General features: G+C 34.1%; 1 protein-coding gene across 5 annotated transcripts in view; it reads left to right on the top strand.

Annotated features, from left to right (window-relative positions):
- Positions 1 to 21,528, top strand: part of LOC123259405 (twitchin) — a 58,808-nt gene that overhangs the window by 20,605 nt on the left and 16,675 nt on the right. For 3 of the 5 annotated variants that reach the window (XM_044719905.1, XM_044719904.1, XM_044719903.1), the window contains 15 exons: positions 1,508 to 1,546; positions 4,528 to 4,912; positions 5,906 to 6,039; positions 8,579 to 8,704; positions 8,968 to 9,112; positions 9,196 to 9,335; positions 9,418 to 9,562; positions 9,666 to 9,807; positions 10,154 to 10,278; positions 10,361 to 13,333; positions 14,192 to 18,319; positions 18,717 to 19,019; positions 19,090 to 19,371; positions 20,357 to 20,656; positions 20,744 to 21,046. In XM_044719905.1, coding sequence (XP_044575840.1) covers positions 1,508 to 1,546; positions 4,528 to 4,912; positions 5,906 to 6,039; positions 8,579 to 8,704; positions 8,968 to 9,112; positions 9,196 to 9,335; positions 9,418 to 9,562; positions 9,666 to 9,807; positions 10,154 to 10,278; positions 10,361 to 13,333; positions 14,192 to 18,319; positions 18,717 to 19,019; positions 19,090 to 19,371; positions 20,357 to 20,656; positions 20,744 to 21,046 — 9,670 coding nt within the window. Of the gene's footprint in view, positions 1 to 1,507; positions 1,547 to 2,243; positions 2,283 to 4,527; positions 4,913 to 5,905; positions 6,040 to 8,578; positions 8,705 to 8,967; positions 9,113 to 9,195; positions 9,336 to 9,417; positions 9,563 to 9,665; positions 9,808 to 10,153; positions 10,279 to 10,360; positions 13,334 to 14,191; positions 18,320 to 18,716; positions 19,020 to 19,089; positions 19,372 to 20,356; positions 20,657 to 20,743; positions 21,047 to 21,528 lie in introns of all 5 variants that reach the window. The other 2 variants (XM_044719906.1, XM_044719902.1) reach the window with 2 other exon arrangements.

Below are 21,528 nucleotides of genomic sequence, written 5' to 3'. Positions count from 1 at the left end.
TCCATTTGACGATCATTCTTAAATCATTTAACTTTAAAACCAAAGGTACGCGTCGCTACGCCCCGGAGCTCTCTACTCTATTATTATTGGCGTCGACATCCTAAAGAACGTTAATGGCTCATGAAAATTAAAGCACAACTAGAACCAGACTGCTGATATTTATCTGCACTTATATTATTATATATGTCGTTAATATATGCGAGCTATTTTGTGTATAAATTAACTAATGATATAATATATTACCTGACAGCTATTCATCATCGGCTTTAATTGCGCCCAGACTGAGACTGGGACACAGACAAACAGAATTTAGGACTCTAATCACAAGACTGAGGACTGAGGGTGGCTCGCTTTTCAGTAACTCACTAAAAATTTGACCTCGTGTTCAGCCAAAACAAAGTCGTTGGAATTTATTATCTAATTATCATTTTTTTGTCAATATTGATATTTATGCCTGGAGGGAATACAGGCTAACGATATTATAAATAATTAGATGAAAATTCGTGTAATAGAATGGATAGCCAACAAAATTCAGATTTATAGTATTATAAAAACCAGTCTTTAGAAAAATATATTGTATAATGTATTGATATTTATCTTATCTCCCAATGATTAATAGTTAATTGTCAAGTTCTTGTTGGCAATCATCAAATTGACGCCCTGGCTCGTGCTTTGGCCAGCGTTATTGTCGTGACACGTGTAGCGGTAACTAGCCACAACAATTAAGCTTGACGGATTGCTCAACAATGTTGTTACACCGTGTTAACAATTTAACTTAATGCTAAATGATTGTCAGGGATCAGAACTGGTGTCCCGATACACAGTTTGTTAATTAATCACTTGCTTCTTACTCTGTCATTTGCTTTTATTGTATTCAAAAAAGATACTTTGATACCACTGTTATTATTTTTTTAAGAAAATTTTTTTATTGAAGAAAAAAACTAGAATAATTTTGTAAGTATAAAAATTGAATTTAAAAAATAATTCGAGATTCCTTTTCCGCAATCCGTATGCTAAAATACTTTACTCTATTTAAATCATCAATTATTTCAAGATAGTTGATAAAAAAAATTAAAAAATTTACACCATTTACCGGCAGCAGGAATCGAACCCTGTATCTTTGCGCTTTCTATCGCACGCTCTCAACATCTGGCTACAGTAAAATTCAACTATCTTGAATATCATAAAAAAAAACTATTAATCTCTTTTTCTTTTTATAGCTAGCTAAATCTCTAATTAAATTTTCTCATAACAAACTTGACTACAGGAACCAGAGACTTCTTTATCATAAAAAATGTTCTATCGTCCAAAGGCATTTGGACAGTCATCTCATCTCATAGCTAGTTAAAATAATAATAATAATATTATTATTAATATAATCATCTTACTCAATAAAAAGTACCGATAAACGAGTAAAAGTTTTGAACTATTTATCTAAAATCGATAAAAATATTTTAATGTTAATGTAAACGTACCCTCGTTGATAGTTGTCTGTAATTTTGTGCAGGCTGGAAAGTTGCGCCCAGGCGAGGTGTTGGACATCAAGGTGAGATTTGTGAAACACAAAGCTTACCTATAAACCAAGACCATCGACCGCATTTTTATTTTTATTAATTACTCACTTAATACTTAAATATATTTTACCCTTATTAAATATTTTTCATATTTTTGCTCATACCCGCAATAATTCATCTTGACGTTACTTTCAAGATGATTTTTAGATTCCTAATTATTATCCGGTTAAAATTTACGAGAAACTGGAATAAATATTTTGTTTATTTTATTTTAAAGAGTCTATTATTATTAATTACAATCTAGCTCCTACTAATCACCAATCATCATCATCAGTCACAATATCAATTATATGGACAATCATCTCTATCTTCAATTTCTCATCATTAATTCTTATATTTCTTATATTCACCGAGCTACTCATCAAGATTAATAAACAATTAAACAAACTCTTTACACTATTCAACATTAAATATCAAACTGGTTAACAATTTTCCTCGAATAATAAATTAATTAATAAAAATAATAAATTAATTGAAATTTTTTTAGCTAATACTGGAGCTGCTGGCGCTGCTGCTGCAAATCTGATAATTGCCTCACTTGCTACTCTAATTTTATTTTATCTATATAATATATTTAATTTATTAAAATAAGTTTAAATATTATCCTCACCTAAGAACTCTAGTCCCTTAAAATCAGATTATTAAATTATTTTTTTTATTGACAAGCAGAATAAACTTGGGCGCCCCGGTGTGGTCCAAGACAAACAGGTTAGATAATTTTGAAACGTGAATAAAAGTCGTTTAATTGTTGTTCATTGATCATTTGTAATTATTTTCATTTGTAAATTTTTCAGACGCGCTTTTGTATGTTTGTCATTTTTTGTCACTCTTACACAGAAAAAAAATTTATTTGAATCAAGAAAATAATTTTGAAGAATTTCATCTTCTTGGTTTGAGTTAAAAAATTCTTAAACTAAGAAATTTTTTTTGGTTGTAAATTTTACTTGATTCAAGACAATGAACTTCTTCAAAATTATTTTCTTTGTTCAAGAATTTTTCTCTTGATTCAAGTTAATTTCTTTTTCTGTGTACAATCTGTAAATATATATGTACAATAATCGAATCTTGTAAATATTATATTTTTTATAATTAAATGTTAAATTTGTAAATACAAGCGATCGAAATCAATAGATTTTTTTAGATAGTAGTTTTTAGAAAAATTTTCTACGGGTCATTGTAAATCCTTGTTTCTTCACTCCTGTAAATATCCTCATTTGTCTTCTTAACTATTTATTAATTTATTAATTAATATAATAATAAAATATTTATTAATTTACAAAAAATAATAATTTAAAAATAGTAAATTAATAAATATATAATAAAATAAAAGTAACGACTGCGAAATAAGAACCCAGAGTACCCTAGATACGAATTTAGCATATTCATGTCCGAACTGATTAATTTCCATTGATTCCCAATTAACTAGCGAGGTCATAATGTGTCTCATAAAATAATTGAAATGCCTTGATCCTAAGCCAGATTATGAGATCAACGGCTTGATTTACTCTGTACCTAATTGGATTCTTGGGTTTACTTTCTATACACGTAAATCACAGTGTTAATTTAATATTTAATTTTTTTTTTATAATTTATATGTTCCACTAAAATCACTTGTTTCGCAGTCTGATTTATTTATAATTTTAATATTTCACTCTGCAGTCACCGAATAATAAAAATAATTATTTATTACTTCATTCATTTTTATAACTTTTCGTTATCACTATTTACATAGTAATGTAATAATACTACTACTTATAATAATAATAGTAAATAATAATACATGTGTTCTTCTATACTTATAATACTTATACTGTCATATTCATTACAGGCTCACTATTTATATTCTCAACAATTTTTATTTATATAAATAATCTATCATTTTTTTTATAATACCAATTTTTCCTTTTTTTCCATAACTGCGATGCATTTTTATATTCAATTTTTAATAAGATTATTAAAAAAAATATATATAAATGTTACTATTTTTTAATAGTAACAAAAATTTATAATTTCATGCTGAAATAAAAAACCAAAACTATTTTTTGAGTTTCTTCGTTAATTTTTTTGGTTCAAGAAATTGTTTTTTGTGTAAACTGAAAAATTATAATAATTTTGAAATTATGGCATGAATTTTAGATTTTAATTCACGGAAAAAATGAATTATTACAGTTTATAGTATAAATTTTTATAGTTAGGTTCGCCGAGAAAAAAAAAAAACTGGAAAAATTGCAGTGAAAAAATGTTTTTTCCTACAAAGTTTGTGAAAATTATATTTTAAAAATTTTTCCAATTTTTTTTTTTTGCGAAGCATTTAAATCTCAAAATTTACATTATAAACTATAACTATTAACTGCTTTTTTTTCATGGACATTTATTGTAAAATTGAGTACATATTATGTAAGCATATGAAGTTTTATATTGTAACATAATTTCAGACGATGTTCTCAATTTAATTGAACTTGATCTAAATTTCTATGAAAAATTTGAAATAAATTCTTAGAAAAAAAATTTTATATAAAAATGCACAATACTTATTTCCTAGCACTAAAATATCTAATGACGATATGTTGTTTGTATATTGCTTTCAAAAATCCTAAACTATTATTTTTCACATTTTTATATTCTTTTTTTTTATAATTATAAATATATCCTCAAAATGCTTTGTATATTTTACTGCTTGATAGTTATAATTGTATGCACATGAATTTTATTAATTTAATGCCAATGATATTTTGTAAATAAACAGGTAAGGCAAAAAAATTAAATTCTTAACCCTTGCAAAAAAATGTTTTTTTGCAATTAATTGTAGAAAAAGGATTAAAAATTGAGTATCATTGGTAAATTATTGACAGTAAAATTAATAAAAAAAAAAAAGCTGTTAATATGGCTTTAAATGTTAAAATTAAGTAAATAAAATAAAAATAGAGTTATTAACGATATTCTAATTACACAGCGACGTCGTCCGAGTACGGACTTAAGGAGACCAAGCGTGGCGGACCTCGAGAATAAGATCAACCAGCCTAGCACACCACTCCGCGATGTCGGACCAGCTGGACCACCGCAGATTGTCGACGTCCAGGAGTCGTACTCCGCCGTCGAAGATGCGACGGGGTACCTCACCGTCCAGGTGGAGGGAACCCCCGCGCCCACCTTCAAGTGGTACAAGGGTATGACTGAAATCATCGAAGGTGGCAGATACAAATTCCTCACCGACAGCGAGACCAACTCCATTACCCTTTGCATGCGAAAAACTAAACCTAACGATGAAGGAACCTACAAAATTGTTGTTAGCAACATCCATGGTGAAGATTCTGCAGAAATGCAGCTTTACGTATCAGGTAAAAATTTTTTTTGAAATTATAAAAAATTTTGGTGTAAAAATGGACTTCGAGAACACTATACGATGTAAAATTTTAATTTTGTTCCTACGGACAAAAAAAATTTTTTTTTAGTTAACATTAGTCAGTATAAAAAAATTCAATTTTAAAAAAAAAAAGTTTTTTTTTCGTAAAAATCAACAAAACTAAAATTTTGAAAAAAATTTTTCTTTGTCTTTAATTAATTTTAATTTAATTCATCGTTTATTTATTTATACAATTAAATTTCGCTTAATAGCTTGTTCAGATATAACAGAGCTAATCATATTAAATAACACAGAATGGTGTAAAAAATGGATCATACCGTATTAAAATTACACGGATTAAAATTTTACACCGAGTACACGAAAAAAGAAAAATGTAAAAATTACAATATAAATAGTAATAAGCGTCGCTTCGTAAAAAAAACTAGAAAAATTGCAATTTGAAATAACATTTTTATAAATTCAAACTTTGAATGTTAATTTTCAGAGTTTTCAATGTAATATTTACATTTTACAATGTAATTCTTACAAAACCTGTAATAATAACACTGATAGAAGGATTTCTTAGCATTTAAAAAGATTTCTTTGTATTTAAGAAATCATTTCTTAAACATCATTTCTTAGTATTTAAAAAATATTTTTTAGTATTTAAGAAATATTTCTTAGTATTCTTAGTATTTAATAAATATTTTTTAAATACTAAAAAATAATGTTTAAGAAATGATTTCTTAAGTACAAAAAAATCTTCTTAAATACTAAGAAATCCTTTTATCAGTATACAATCTGAAACTGTAATTTTTCCAGTTTTTTTATATGAAGCGCCACGTTATATTATATAATGTAATTATTTCCTTTTTCTTTTTTCCGTGTAGTGTTTTCGGAGTCCATTTTTACAACAAAATTTTTGACAGTGTAAAATTTTTTAAATTTATAAATGAAAAAAAAAAAATAATTTAATTTTTTTCATCAGACGCAAGTGGTATGGACTTCCGTACAATGTTGAAGAAACGAAAGTACGCTAAATGGGCTAAAGAAGAAGATCACGAGAAAGTAGATCTTAAAGAGGTTGAGAAACCCAAGCCAGCTTTGAAAAAAGTCGAAAGGGTATGCATTGACGTAATGGTCATTTCTATTAATTATTACTTTTTCATACTTTTATCTTCAGCTCAGTCATCTGTCTTAAATGACTGTCTAAATTTATTATTTATCAGTTATCACTATTATGTTGAAATATTTGAAAACACGTAAGTCAATTTATTAGATTCGGTAATGAATTTTGTTTTCTGAGGTAAGATGTCCCGAGCACTTGTTCGCTCCCATAACAAAAATTTATTTGATTGGATTTTTGTGAATAATTACTGTAAACCAAAAAATCCCTGTAAAATTTATAGCCATTGCCCGGGGGAAGAAGTTGGTGCCAAGAAGGTAACGAGATCATTATCTATGTGAGACCTGACGAAGAAATCCGTATTCCACTCGATAAAAAAGGAGAACCTAATTGGAGCTGGTTAAAGGTTTCTGTTCCACCCTTGAATCTGATATGAATCTCCCTTAAATTAAAAACCGGGGTTGTTTAAAAAAAATTTTCACTCTGCATTTTATTTTATTTTGATTTTGATTTTGATTAATGTTTCTGTTTTATTATTTTTATTATAAATACTGTATTTGTTATTTACCTTGGGTACTCGTAGCAAATCAGATTAAATTTATTTATCATTTTTTTCCAGGACTCTCTTATAGGTCACCATATTTATATCATTCGAATTATCTTGATCGAAGCCCCGATTATTTTATCCAACAAAATCCATAAATCAGTGCTTTATTTATAAGCATTTATTTATTAATATTTTACCGAAAGTTATAATGAGGCACTGATTGGTACTTCGAGGATCGCATTACTAATTCGGCTTATTCTATTTACAAAACGTACGAATACGGTGACTGACTACTGCAGGACATCTTCGACATCCAGCGAAGACCGAGTCTCCAAGAATTAATCGTCGATTGGCCGAAGCTCATTGTTCGAGTGAAGAAAAAGGTTCGATAGCCCCAATTTTATTTTCAATCAGTACAACAACAAACAACAGTAAACATCTGAATTGTAAATTATACCCATAATTATTAAAAATTACACGGATACTTTAAATTTACAATTGGTTGAGGCTCTACGTTGGGCGCCATGCTCCCTATTTTTGACTATAACTACGTTTTATATCAGCAATTTTTTGACAATTCTTCATCAACTTTTTCTAAGTCTCAGTAAATTAATAATTCCGTAGAATTTTTTTGAAAAATTTCAATTCTTTCCAAAGTTGATGAAAATTAAGTTAGCCGACATCTAAAAATTTTTAGAATTTTTTTCATTGAAAAAATCATCACAAAAAAATAAAAAAAAATTTTCATTTGTAAAATACTTGAAAAACTATAAGTGCAATTTTAAAAAAATATTTTTTAGTTCTAATTTCACAAATGAAAAATGATCAAAAAATTAAAAACGTCGGCTAACTTTAGTATTATTCTAAAATGTTAATTTTTTTGAGAGAAGAAAAAAGGGGTCAAAAAATTCTTTATATACGGTCAAGTCAAAATTTGTGGCACCCAACTTCTAGCTTTAATATAAAAATTTAATCCCCTATAACGTCAGCAATTAAATCTCTCACAAGTTTTGGTCGCTTTTACCCAGTAATAAAAATTACAAAAAGTAAAATGTCGGTCCTCGAAGTGCCACTAAAAATGCCGGACTAAAAAACAATTAAATCCTGCAGTAAGCTGCTTATAAAATATAATTTATCCGAGCCCAAATTTTTATCCAAAGGCTCATTGTACATTAAATCCCAATCTAATAAAACTGTAAATAGACCCGATGATTTAAAATGAATTTTATTGGTCCCCCTTTATTAAAAAAAAAAAAATTCCCGTTAAAAAATTGTATTAGGATAATACAAGGACCTGGATAATAAATCAAGATAATGATATTATTTGACATACGTCGAAGCTTGGTTATTTTTATTTCTAGACTAGTGGATCACGTAGGCAGTCACTAGCTGAATTAATACCTGACTGGCCGACCCTTCATCACTTCGTCAAGACGGAGGTTGGCAATAATCAATTGCCCGTGCCATGGATATATTCTAACTGTCGTTATGTTACTACTTACACACACGTGACAAACTGCACATCAGCTTATAAATAAATATTATATATATTATTTACTTCAATTATTCTTATTAAACATTAAACAACATAATTAAATAACTGTCATGTTACACATATTAGACGTTTGTGCACTGCACGTCACGCATAAACAACATTAATACTTATGTTCTGATTAATGACAACTTTACACTATTTACAATTTATTTTTTATAATAATTATTATTTATATTTACATTTATAATTATAACTCTTGAACGTATTGTCTCGCACGAGATGATTAACAGCATCGACATGAGGGCATGAATCAACGGGGGATACATCTATCATTATAAATTATAACTCAAGCACTAATAGGTCCAGATTCATCATCACAATAATGTCTAATGGCATATACAATCAAATATTAAAAATATTAATAATAATTGTTGTCATTTATTTGAATGTTGGAGATTTTTGGTATCATTTGTTGTTTTCTTAAAAATTTTAGAAGCAAGACTCATTCTTGAAACCTCTGGTTGATCAAATAGCCAAGGAGGGCAAAGATAAGAAGGTTACATTTGATTGCAACTTCTCTAAACCCAATGCTAAGCCCAAATGGTTCTTCCGCAAGGATGTAAGTTTTTTTTTTATTGTATAATTTATAATTTTAATTAAATTTTATTTGTATCAATTTTTATAATTAGTTTTTTCCAAATTTTATAATTTATAAGCAAGAAGAAGAAGAAATTTTCTAAAAAAGATAAAAAAAAAAATAATTAAATTTTATTCATATCAATTTTTACATTTAGTTTTTTACAAATTTTATAATTTATAAGTAAGAAGAAAAAATTTTCTAAAAAAGATAAAAATAATTAAATTTATTATTAAATTATTTAGGAATTGTTTCCATCATCAAAGTACAAATTCGTCAATGAAGAAGATTCGTACAAGCTGATTATTTCAAATCCAAAAGTCGAAGATACTGGTAAATATACCATCGATATTGGCGGAATAACTTCCACTGCATTCTTAAATGTCGAAGGTAAGTTTTTTTATAATATTTATTATTTAATTAGTAAGTTTGATTTTTTTTATTCAATTATAAATTCATAAATTCATTTGTAGAACCGGATCCATCGTACACTTTCATTAAGCCCCTGAACAAAGAAACTCAGGGTTACTCGCTACATGAAGCTTATATGGAGTGTACTTTGAGCTCGAATTTGGCTCTAGTTACTTGGTACAAAGGAAAAACTAAACTCGAGGTATTTTAAGATAAAAAGTCTATAAATAATTAATTTTAAAGAAGTACCTGGAATTAACTAATTAATTTTTCTTTTTTTTAAGGATGGAGATGTATACAGCATCTCGAAAGATATGTCTGGTGTCTGCAGATTGACAATTAAGAACGCTAAGATAGAAGACAGTGATGAATACTGTTGTAAAATTAATAAGCAAAATGATAAGACCGAAACTACTCTTAAAATTATAGGTAATTTTTTTTTTAATTAATTTTTGTTTTACGAATAATTTTGTTGGTTCATTCTTCGGTTCAATTGTAAGTTGTAATTATTATAATATTAAATTGATTACAGAGTACCCGTACAAATTCGTAAAAGTACTAAAAAGTCAAACGGCTGTTGAAAAAGACACTATTACAATGCTCTGTGAGCTTGATGACGCTGCTGGTGACGTTAAATGGTTCAAGGGTGACCAAGAAATCACTGGAGATAAGAGGTATTGATATTATTTTAATTTTCAGTGTAATAAAAAATCAAAAAATTAAGTTACTAAATTTTATTTTTTATCTTAAAAATTTTTGAAAAAAATTTAAGAAAAAAAAATATTTTACTTTATAAATTAATGAAAAACAAAATAAGTATCCACTTTTTTTTTAAAAAAATAAAATTGATAAAATTATTTTTCATAATTTTTTAAAGCATATTCTTAAATCTGCCATAACAAAAAATAATAAAATGAAAAAAAAAATTATTTAAGTTATCTTATCGATTTTTTTTTCCAAACAATTACAATTATTGAATTATAAATATATCTAATCTACAAATATAAAATTTTTTTATAGAATTTCAATAAAAGTTGATGGCCGAAAACGAAAACTCGTTATTAAAGACTGTAAAGTAACAGATGCTGGCCAATATTCTTGTGTCAGTAATGCCGACAAAACAGAAGGTGAACTTGTTGTCAATTGTAAGTTCAATTTTTAAAAATTTTTGATTCTTCAGAAGGAAAAAAAAAAAAAATTAATTTAACTTTAAAATTTTTTATCCAGACTTAAACAGCTTCACCAAGAAACTAAAAGACACTTCAGCAACCGAACGCGAAAAATGTGTCCTGGACGTGGAACTCCAAGACCAAACAGCCCCAGCAGAGTGGCTGTTCAACGGCAAGCCGATCGAACCGAACGACCGCATTGAGATAAAGAATCTCGGCGGTGGTAAGCATCAATTAGTCTTCAATAAAACCGAGATGTCCGACGAGGGAGAGATCACTTGCAAGAGTGGAGAACTTTCCAGCAGCTGCAAGTTAACTGTTCGCAAGGGCGAGAGCAAGCCGATCGCCGAAATTCCGGACAAAGTCGAAGGACCTTGTTCTTCGCCAATCGTCTTCATCATTCCTTACAAAGTCGAAGGAACCAAGCAGACTCCCATAGAAGCTAAGCTCATGAAAGACGGAAAAGCACTGCCTCTCAAGGACGTCGAGGTAGTAGTAGGCGAAGATAAAATAACCTACAAGATAAAGAAGCCGCAGCGCGACCAGTCCGGTATTTACCAGGTAAAAATCAGCAACGGACAGGGCGAGGAAGTTAAAGACGTCAACATAGTGATGCAAGACGCTCCAACTCCTCCAAGAGACGTTGACGTCACTGAAGTATTCGCTACTTCATGCGTCGTATCCTGGAAGGCTTCTGAAAACGACGGAGGCTCTCCTATCACCAAGTATGTCGTCGAAAGACTGGACATGAGTCTTAAGAACCAGTGGGAGAGCGTCGGCGAAGTTACGCCTGGTGAAAAATGCGTCTTCAAAGTCGAAGACCTTAAAACTAAGAAAGAATACAAATTCCGAATCCGCGCTGTCAACAAAATTGGTACTAGTGAGCCTGCGCTGTTCGGCAAGCCGATTCTGGCCAAAGATCCTTGGGACGAGCCTGGAAAACCGGGTAATGTCGAGGTCGTAGATTGGGACGTAGATCACGCAGATCTTAAATGGACAAAGCCAGACAGTGATGGTGGTTCTCCAATCACTGGATACATCATCGAATACAAGGAAAAGTTTGGCAAAGAGTGGGTCAAGGGCAAAGAGATTGAAGGTGACGTTACTTCAGGTACCATTGATGGCCTAAAAGAAGGCACCCAGTACGAGTTCAGGATTCGCGCCGTAAACAAAGCCGGTCCTGGAGAACCTTCAGACGCAACGAAACCAATAATCGCCAAATGCAGATTCGTTAAGCCGTTTATTATCGGCGATCAGTTAACCAACTTGGTGGTAAAGAAAGGACAAGTTATCAAGTATGATATTAAATACGGTGGAGAACCAGATCCTGAAGTTCATTGGTTCTTGGGATCTAAAGAATTAGCAGAGGATTCTGCTGAAAGAATAACTATTGATAAATACGAACGCAACACTGTTTTGACGGTTCGTAAAACAACTCGCGCCGACTCGGGTAAGTATAAGTTGGTTCTGAAGAACGGCTCGGGCGAGTGTGAGAGCATTGGTGATGTTGTGGTATTAGACAAGCCTTCTCCACCCAAGGGACCACTTGTCACTGAAGAGGTACGTTCTGATCATATCACTGTCAAGTGGAAGCGCCCTGAAGACGATGGAGGAGCGCCTTTAACGGGTTACACTCTTGAGAAGATGGATGTCGACACTGGAAGATGGGTTCCTGCTGGAGAAGTCGGTCCCGATAAAGACAGCTTCTCTTTCACTGGACTGACACCGAACAAGAAGTACAAGTTCCGTGTTAAGGCTACCAACAAAGAAGGCGAATCTGAACCACTGGTCACTGATGAAGCTATTGTGGCCAAGAATCCATACGATGAGCCAGACAAACCTGGCAAGCCAGAAATATTTGATTATGACAACGTGAGCGTGTCCTTGAAATGGACCAAGCCTGAGAAAGACGGTGGTAGACCTATTACTCACTATGTCGTGGAAATGAAAGATAAGTTCTCGCCAGACTGGGTTGAAGTTATGAAGACCACGGATGATAATCCTGAAGCTAAAGTAGAAGGCTTGAAGGAGAAAATGGTCTACCAATTCAGAGTTCGTGCTGCTAATAAAGCTGGTGTTTCTCAGCCAAGTGAGCCTACCGACAATCATATTTGCAAGCACAGAAACTTGAAACCGAGAATTGACAGGACTAATTTGAAATCGGTGGTGATAAAAGCCGGACGTACTCACAAGTGGTCTGTTGATGTCATTGGTGAACCACCTCCGACTACCAACTGGATTTGGAGGGACAATATCCCGCTGACTACCACTGAGAGGATCAAGATAGAGAATGTTGAGTACCATACTGAGTTTTCGATAGTTAATGCGACGCGAAAAGATACTGGAAAGTATACTTTAATTGCTGAGAATGTCAACGGGCGTGATGAAGAGTCTGTTGAGCTTACTGTTTTGGGCAAGCCTGACGCGCCTGGTGGACCACTCAAGGTGTCAGACGTGACAGCTACCAGTGCTAAAGTTAAATGGCAGAAACCAGAAGACGATGGTGGTGTCCCGATCAAGGAGTACGAAATAGAACGCATGGATACTAGGACTGGAAAGTGGGTCCGATGTGGAAGAGTACCTGGAAATGCGGACAACATGGAGTTTGATATCACCGGGCTGAATCCTGGAAGCGAGTACATGTTCCGTGTGACCGCGGTCAATGATGAAGGAGACTCGGAACCGCTGACCAGTGACAAGCCAACGGTAGCCAAGAATCCGTTCGACGAACCACATGCTCCTGGAACTCCATTGATTACCGATTATGACAATGAATCGGTTAGCTTGAAGTGGACCGCTCCGGACTTTGATGGTGGATCTCCTATCGAGAAGTATATTATTGAGAAGAAAGATCGGTTCAAGCCAGACTGGGAGAAGGCGATGGAAGTCCCTGCTAGCGAAGGGCTAGCTGCTAGGGTGATGGGCCTGAAAGATCGGGCTGAGTACCAGTTCAGGGTAATTGCTGTTAACAAAGCTGGGCCATCACCGCCTTCTGATGCTTCTAAGATGCAAATGGTCAAGCACAAAGCATGTAAGTTTATGTTGATAATTAGGATTGGTATTATTTATGTAAAGGATGCACGAGCATGGTACAATGTTATTATAGATGTTAGGGATTGGTTCTAAAAATTCAAAAAGCATATGATAGGCTGTTGAATATTATTTTTACGTGCACGCTGAAAATTTTATTATGAATAATTATTAATGGTTATTCTGGGTATATAATTTTAGTATTATTAATGGGTATAATTATGGTACTAATTGAATAGTGCATTTGAAAGTTATGCACCGAGTTTTTAATTATTTTATTTAATTTTTAACTTTATTGTTTCTTGATTTTTATAACATTCAATAAGTAAATTTGGTAAATGTATTTTAAAGGAAAAAATAGTTGGAAAATTAATTTTGTGCAGAATAACTATAATTCTCATCGTGAATAATAATACTTACCATATGAATTGTAATAATTGAAAAATGTAAGATTATTTAACCATTGATGTATTATAAAAAATATTTAATATTTATGATATAATGTAAGGTAATAGGTATCATCTATTGTATTGTAAGTATTAATATTTACAATCGTAGAAATTATGGCTCCGACTATATTTAGCATTACTTTAAGCTATTTATAATCATTTTTATGAAATTCTCAGCGTGAGATTCGGAATAAGTTGTGAAATATTGCGTTTTTATAATGAAAAAATTTCATAATGAAGAAACAATTCTTAATTTAGAAAGAATTGTAAAATTCTTCCAAAGAAGTTATGTATAAGCGCAGAAATGAATAAATGATGAAGTCATCAGATAAACCCCGTGGTACCATGCTCGTCTTTTCTTAACAATAAAAATAAAACAATTTTTTTTAAATCTTACATTAATTTTTTAGTGAAACCGAGAATTGACCGTACAAACTTGAAGCCAATAATTGTAAGAGCTGGCAAACAGATAAAGTACGATGTAGACGTACGCGGAGAACCTCCACCAGAAATAACTTGGTACCACAAGAACGAACTCGTTAAATCTGGAGGAAATATCGAGATTGTTAATATTGAATACAACACCAAGTTCACCATCAACGACTCAGTGCGAAAGAACACTGGTGTCTGGAAAATAAAAGCCGTGAACGCTTCAGGAGAAGACGAAGCTGAAGTGGAAGTGACCGTTCTTTCAGCACCAGGTCAACCTAAAGGCCCTCTAAAAGTTTCAGACGTCTCAAAGAACGGCTGTAAGCTTCATTGGGAAAAACCAGAAGACGATGGAGGAAAACCGATCACCGGTTATCAAGTCGAGAAGTTAGACAAAACAACCGGTCGTTGGGTGCCAGTTGGCCGCACCAACGACACAGAAATGGACGTAAAAGGTTTGACTGAAGGTCACGAGTATGAGTTCCGTGTCAAAGCAATCAACGAAGAAGGAGAATCTGAACCACTGAACACGTCTGGTGGAATCGTTGCCAAGAATCCGTTCGACCTTCCAGGCAGACCTGGAGTTCCAGAGCTCGAAGACTGGGACGTTGATAGAGTTAACTTGAAGTGGGCGCCACCCAAGAACGATGGAGGTGTTCCTATTACTTCTTACATAATTGAAAAGAAGGAGAAATTCTCGACTCACTGGGAAGAAGCCATCGACACCCGGTCTGGTGAACCCAAAGGAATCGTTACTGGGCTGAAGAAAGGCTCCACTTATCAATTCCGTGTTCGAGCTGTCAACAAAGCTGGACCCGGCGAACCTAGCGACCCTACTAAGCCTCACGTCGCTAAAGCTCGCTACTTGAAGCCACATATAAACCGCGACAAGCTACAGACTATCAAAGTACGCGCAGGCCAGCATGTAAAGTTGGAAGTTGACGTTGAAGGAGAACCTCCACCAACGATAACTTGGACTCGCGGTAGCTTGACTCTCGAAAACACGCCAGAATTAAAGATCGAGAACGAAGACTACCTGACGAAACTTATCATGTCCCACACGAGCCGTAAAGATACAGGGAAGTACACTATTACAGCCGTCAATGACTCAGGACGTGACGAAGCTGAAGTCGAGATTATCATTTTGGACAAGCCTGGAAAACCTGAAGGACCTTTGGAAGTAGTGGACGTCCATAAAGAAGGCTGTAAGTTGAAATGGAAGAAACCTAAAGACGACGGAGGTCTACCATTGTCGAGCTACATTGTTGAAAAAATGGATCTGGTTACTGGAAGATGGGTTCCGGCAGGAGTAGTGGATCCAGAAAAAACAGAGCACGTCCTTACGGGCCTAGAACCGGGTCATAAATACGAGTTCCGTGTGAAAGCAGTCAATGAAGAAGGAGAATCAGAGCCTTTGAACACAGAAAGTGCTGTGGTTGCTAAAAATCCGTTCGACCCACCTGGAGCTCCTGGACTGCCGGATATTGTCGACTGGTCTGAGAGCACTGTTAAGCTTAAATGGGAGCCTCCTATGCGTGACGGAGGCGCTCCAATAACTGGGTACATAATTGAGATGAAAGAGAAGTTTGATACAAGTTTCGTAAAAGCTGTTGAAACTTCTGGTCCTAAATGCGAAGGAATTGTTCCAAGGTTGGTTGAAGGCAATCAGTATCAATTCCGAATCAGAGCTGTCAACAAAGCAGGACCTGGAGAACCTAGTGAAGCGACTAATCCTCACACTGCCAAGGCACGTTGGTTGAAACCGCACATTGACCGTACTAGTTTGCAGCCGTTGACTGTCAAAGTTGGCCTGACTATCAGCTTGAATGTCAACATTATTGGAGAGCCGCCTCCAATTGTCACTTGGTCCATTGGAGAGACCCAGTTGAAAACAGATGATGTCTATAGAATTGATAACATTGACTACAACACAAAGTTCTTTGTAATGAAAGCCAAACGCAAGCACACTGGTACGTACACGATTCGTGCTACCAATGAAGTTGGAGAAGATGAAGCGGAGATTGAGATCACTGTCGTTGGTAAACCAACTAAACCCAAGGGTCCGCTCTCAGTTACTGATGTCACTAAGCATGGTTGTAAATTGAAATGGCACAGACCAGACGATGATGGTGGCTGCCCTATCGAGTACTACGAAATCGAGAAATTGGACCCGCTTTCTGGAACTTGGGTTTCTTGTGCCAGATCCACTGAGCCTGAAGCTAACATCACTGGATTGCTTGAGGGCAAGCCTTACAAGTTCCGCGTCAAAGCTGTTAACAAAGAAGGCGACTCTGAAGAGTTGGAAGCTGATAAATCAATAATCGCCAAGAATCCCTTCAACGAACCCAGCAAGCCAGGACGTCCTGATCTCAAGGACTGGGATAAAGATTTCGTGGACTTGGCCTGGACTCCACCGGAAGACACTGGTGGAGCGGCTATTGAGAAATATATCGTCCAGATGCGCGACAAGGACGGAAGGACGTGGGTTGACGCAGCAATGGTTGTTGGTGATAGAACCACTGCTAAAGTTACTGAAGGAATCGAACCTGGGCACGAGTACGAGTTCCGTGTGGTTGCAGTAAATCGCGCAGGACCTAGTGAACCCAGTGACGTTTCCAAGAGTGTGGTAGCCAAGCCAAGATTTTTGGCTCCAAGAATCGACAGGAAAAACCTGGCGAAGAAAGTTCTCAGGATTGGCCAGATGCTGCGGCTGGAAGCTGACATAAAAGGAGAGCCGCCACCACAAGTCACCTGGAAGTACAAAGACACGATCCTGAAGTCGATGGATCGTCTCAAGATTGACAACGAAGAATATCACACGTTGTTCATTCTTAACAAGTTGAAGCGAGCTGACACAGGAACTTACACTGTTATAGCTACCAATGACAGTGGAACCGATCAGGTTGACATCGAGCTGGTGGTTCTTAGCAAGCCTACCAAACCTAAAGGTCCTTTGGACGTTTCTGATGTCACAGCGGATGGCTGTAAGTTGAAGTGGAATCCGCCTGATGATGACGGTGGCGAACCGATTGATCATTATATTGTTGAACGTATGGATGTTGATACTGGAAGGTGGGTTCCTTGCGCGACAAGCAAAACTCCAGAGGCGGAAATTGGAGGGCTGAATGAAGGAAAAGACTACATGTTCCGTGTGAAAGCCGTCAACGCTGAAGGCGACTCGGAACCTTTGGAAACTGATCTTCCGACCACTGCCAAGAATCCCTTCAGAGAACCAGACCCTCCTGGCAAACCAGACTTGAAGGACTGGGACAAGCGACATGTTGTCCTTAAGTGGAAGCCTCCGAAACGTGACGGCGGAGCGCCTATTGAAAAGTACATCATTGAGAAGAAAGATATGTATGGAAAGTGGACGAAAGCTGGCGAAGTTCCTGGGGAAAAACTCCAAGGCACGGTTGAAGATTTGACTGAAGGACAGAAGTATCAATTCAGAATCAAAGCTGTCAATAAAGGAGGAGTCAGTCAACCTAGTGATCCTAGTGATATTTTGACAGCCAAAGACAGATATGCAGCTCCGAAGATTGATCGTACCAATCTTCGCGATCTCACGGTTAAGGCTGGTAATCAAATAAAGCTGGATGTTAAAGTATCTGGAGAACCTCCGCCAGACAAAGTTTGGTGGCACAACAAAGTTCGCCAGGAAGATGGAGTTAGTCTTACTATTGAGATGGAAGATTATAGGACTAAGTTCATTATTCCTTCGGCGACGAGAAAACACTGTGGACAGCTGACTCTTAAGGCGGAAAATGATTCCGGTAAAGATGAAGCTTCGATTGAAATTTTGGTGCTAGATAGACCAGCTAAGCCTGAGGGACCGCTTAAGGTCAGTGATGTTCATAAGGAGGGATGCAAACTTAAATGGAATCCTCCAATTGATGACGGTGGAGCTCCTATTGAACACTACGTTGTCGAGAAAATGGACACTGAAACAGGAAGATGGATTCCTGTTGGAAGAACTAAGGACAATAATTTTGAAGTTGAAAATTTGGTACCCGGGCAAGAGTATAAGTTCCGGGTCGCGGCGGTCAATGCTGAAGGAGAGTCTGAACCTTTGGTCACGGATCATAGTATTGTCGCCAAAAATCCGTTTGGTAATTTAATTATTTTAATTATTTTTTTTTTTTTTTTTAGTCATCGAGCAAATTGTAAGGAGTAAATTTTATTTTAATTTTAATTCGTGATCTTAAAATTTGTCATGACGCGTTTCGGACAAAGTAGAAAAAAATTATTTTAAATTTTTTGAAAAATAAAATTATAAGTATACTTACACCGCTTTTTATGATTTTTAAATTGAAGTTTGAAAAATATTCCGGCTTTGATTTAATTTCTCCAAAAAAATCTGTCAATAAAAAAAAAAATTGTATACAAAATTTTACAACTGTCGAAGATATTAAAATTTTAAATTAAATAAAATAATAAAATTTTTGTTGAATAAATTAATTTAAAAAATTATTGTATTAAATTATATATTATTTTTATTGAATACAGATGAGCCAGGACCACCAGGTAGACCAGAAGCAACCGACTGGGACAAAGATCACGTTGATCTCAGATGGACTCCACCGTTACAAGACGGTGGATCTCCAATAACTGGCTATATGATCGAGAAACGCGAAAAGGGCTCTCAAAAATGGATGAAAGCTTGCGAGACAAACAGCCCCGAGTGCAAAGGTCGTGCAGAAAATCTTGACGAAGGTGTCGAGTACGAGTTCAGAGTCAGAGCTATCAACGCTGCTGGTCCTGGTGAACCTTCTGACGCCAGCAAAGCAATCATGGCTAAGAGTCGCAGAGGTACTATAAAAATATTTTTTTACAAAGATTTTTGAACTACTTGATGTTAATTTGGATATTAATTTTTCAGTACCACCCAAAATTGATAGACGTAATCTCCGCGATGTTCACATTCGCGAGGGTGAGCGCTTCCACTTTGACGTTAAAGTTATCGGTGAACCGGTTCCTGAGGTCACCTGGGTTATCAATGACAAGAATATTCACATAACGACCTACCGTCGTGTCGTTAATGAGCCGAATAACACCAAGTTCTTCAATGACAAAGCTGAACGCAAAGACACTGGAATTTACAAGATTACAGCTGTTAATCAGTTTGGAAGTGATACTGCTGAAGTCGAGGTCACTGTTATTTGTAAGTATATTAGATGAAGAAGGATATAATTATTCTCTTTACTTGAGAATAAAAAAAATTTTATTTACTTGAGGATAAAAAAAAATTTGTTCAAATTAAAAAAGTTTTTAATTAGATTTAAAAACTTTTATTAAAAAAAATTTTGACAATTTTTTTAATCAAATCTGAAGATTTCTATTAAAAAAATTTTGGTAATTATTTACAAGTGGGGTTCACCCTATTTTTTGCCATTTTTAGGTAAAAAATTAACATTTTTTCATTTTTTTTTATTCTGTCCGTTTTTACGGCGCATTTATGATAAAAAATGTCGTGAACAGAAAAAATAAAGATTTCGATAGCTTTCTTGCCTTTAAAAGTTGGAAAAATTTTGGCTCTCATATTTTTGGATAAAATTTCTATTTTATCTTTTTTTAATGTTTTCGATATATATTTTTTTTTTTTAAAAGTACATAAAAAAATAAACAATTAAAAAAAAAAAATTGATCAATTTGATCATGAATAATTTAACATTAGGCTAGCATGGGTTGACCCCACTTGTAAATAATTACCAAAATTTTGGTCAAATATAATTTATGAATAAAAAAAAATTTTTTAAAACTAACTTAAAAAATAGATAATACTTATTTATCAATTGTTATTGATATTTAATTACAATTAGACAATAATAGAGTTATAAAGAGGGTTAAGGACAAGTAATTACGTAACAAATTTATTGCTACAAAAAAAATTTCGGCATCAATTCAAGTGCAGACACTAGAGATATTAACAATTGAATTTGCTTGACATTAATAGACTGTTGAAAAGTTTGCTCGCGGTAACATTAATGTGTCTATGGCGCCCAAAGATCTAGCAGTCGGTCTGTTTAATTTTATATACTTAAAAAATTATCATCTACAATAATTATTTAGTGAAGAATACATAAAATTTATTAGATTGTAATAACAATAACTATAACTTATAGTAAAAATGTTTTTGTGATTCTCAGCAAGACCATCGAAGCCCGAAGGACCTCTGGACGTTTCTGACATCACCAAGAATGGTTGTACCCTCAAATGGAGAAAACCCAAGGATGATGGTGGCGAACCAATCGAAGGATATCTCGTGGAGAAATATGACCCGGAGACTGGTGTTTGGTTGCCAGTTGGCAAGTGTGCGGGTACTGAGATGAAGGTTGATGGTTTAACTCCCGGTCACGAGTACAAATTCCGCGTTAAAGCCCTCAATTCTGAGGGAGAATCTGAGCCGCTGGAGACTTATGGATCTATCATCGCCAAGGATCCATTCAGTAAATACTTACTAATTTTTTAATTATTATAATTTATAATTTATTTATTATAAAGGAATGATTACTAATTTTTATAATTAATTGTAGCGGTACCATCGCCTCCTGGTGCTCCTGAGCCGACAGACTGGTCAGCAAACACAGTAGACTTAACCTGGCGAGAACCTTTCTCGAATGGTGGGTCTCCAATCACTGGATATATTATTGAGAAGAAAGATAAATACAGCGCTATGTGGGAAAAAGCTTTGGAATTGACTTCCCCACAGTTAGAAGCACATTTAACGGGATTGATTGAAGGAAATGAATATCAGTTCCGTGTTATTGCTGTCAACAAAGCTGGTCAGTCGGAACCTGGTGATGTTAGCAAGACATTCCTTGCTAAGCCACGTTTCCGTAAGTATTTAAAAAATAATATTGAAATTAGGAGACATCTGATAATTTTTAGAAATTCTTTTACAAATAAATTATGACAAGAAAAATTATTTTAAAAAATTTCTTAAATAGAAGCTCTAAAAAATTATAAATAGGAAAATCAAAAAATTATCAAGTGTCAGCTAATTTCAATGTCCTATTAAAAAAAGTCGGTAATTATTTACAAGTGGGGTCAACCCATACTGGGTCATGTAAATTTTTTTTTTTTTGATCAAATTGATCAATTTTTTTTTAAATTGTTTGTTTTTTTTTATATACACGGAAAGAACAAGATGACACTGGATACCATCCCAGATTATACTCAGTGATATCTGTGGTGAAAAAAAATTTCAGATAGTAGCTAGAAAAATTCAGATTATACTGCGTGATCTCTGGATTATACTCATTGTAATCTGAATTATACTAGCTACTATCTGAAATTTTTTTCCCTCAGTATAATCTTG

Source organism: Cotesia glomerata, linkage group LG2 (genome assembly GCF_020080835.1).
Source record: "Cotesia glomerata isolate CgM1 linkage group LG2, MPM_Cglom_v2.3, whole genome shotgun sequence".
NCBI classification, from domain to species: Eukaryota; Metazoa; Arthropoda; class Insecta; order Hymenoptera; family Braconidae; genus Cotesia; species Cotesia glomerata.
This window is presented reverse-complemented; position numbering and strand designations above follow the sequence as displayed.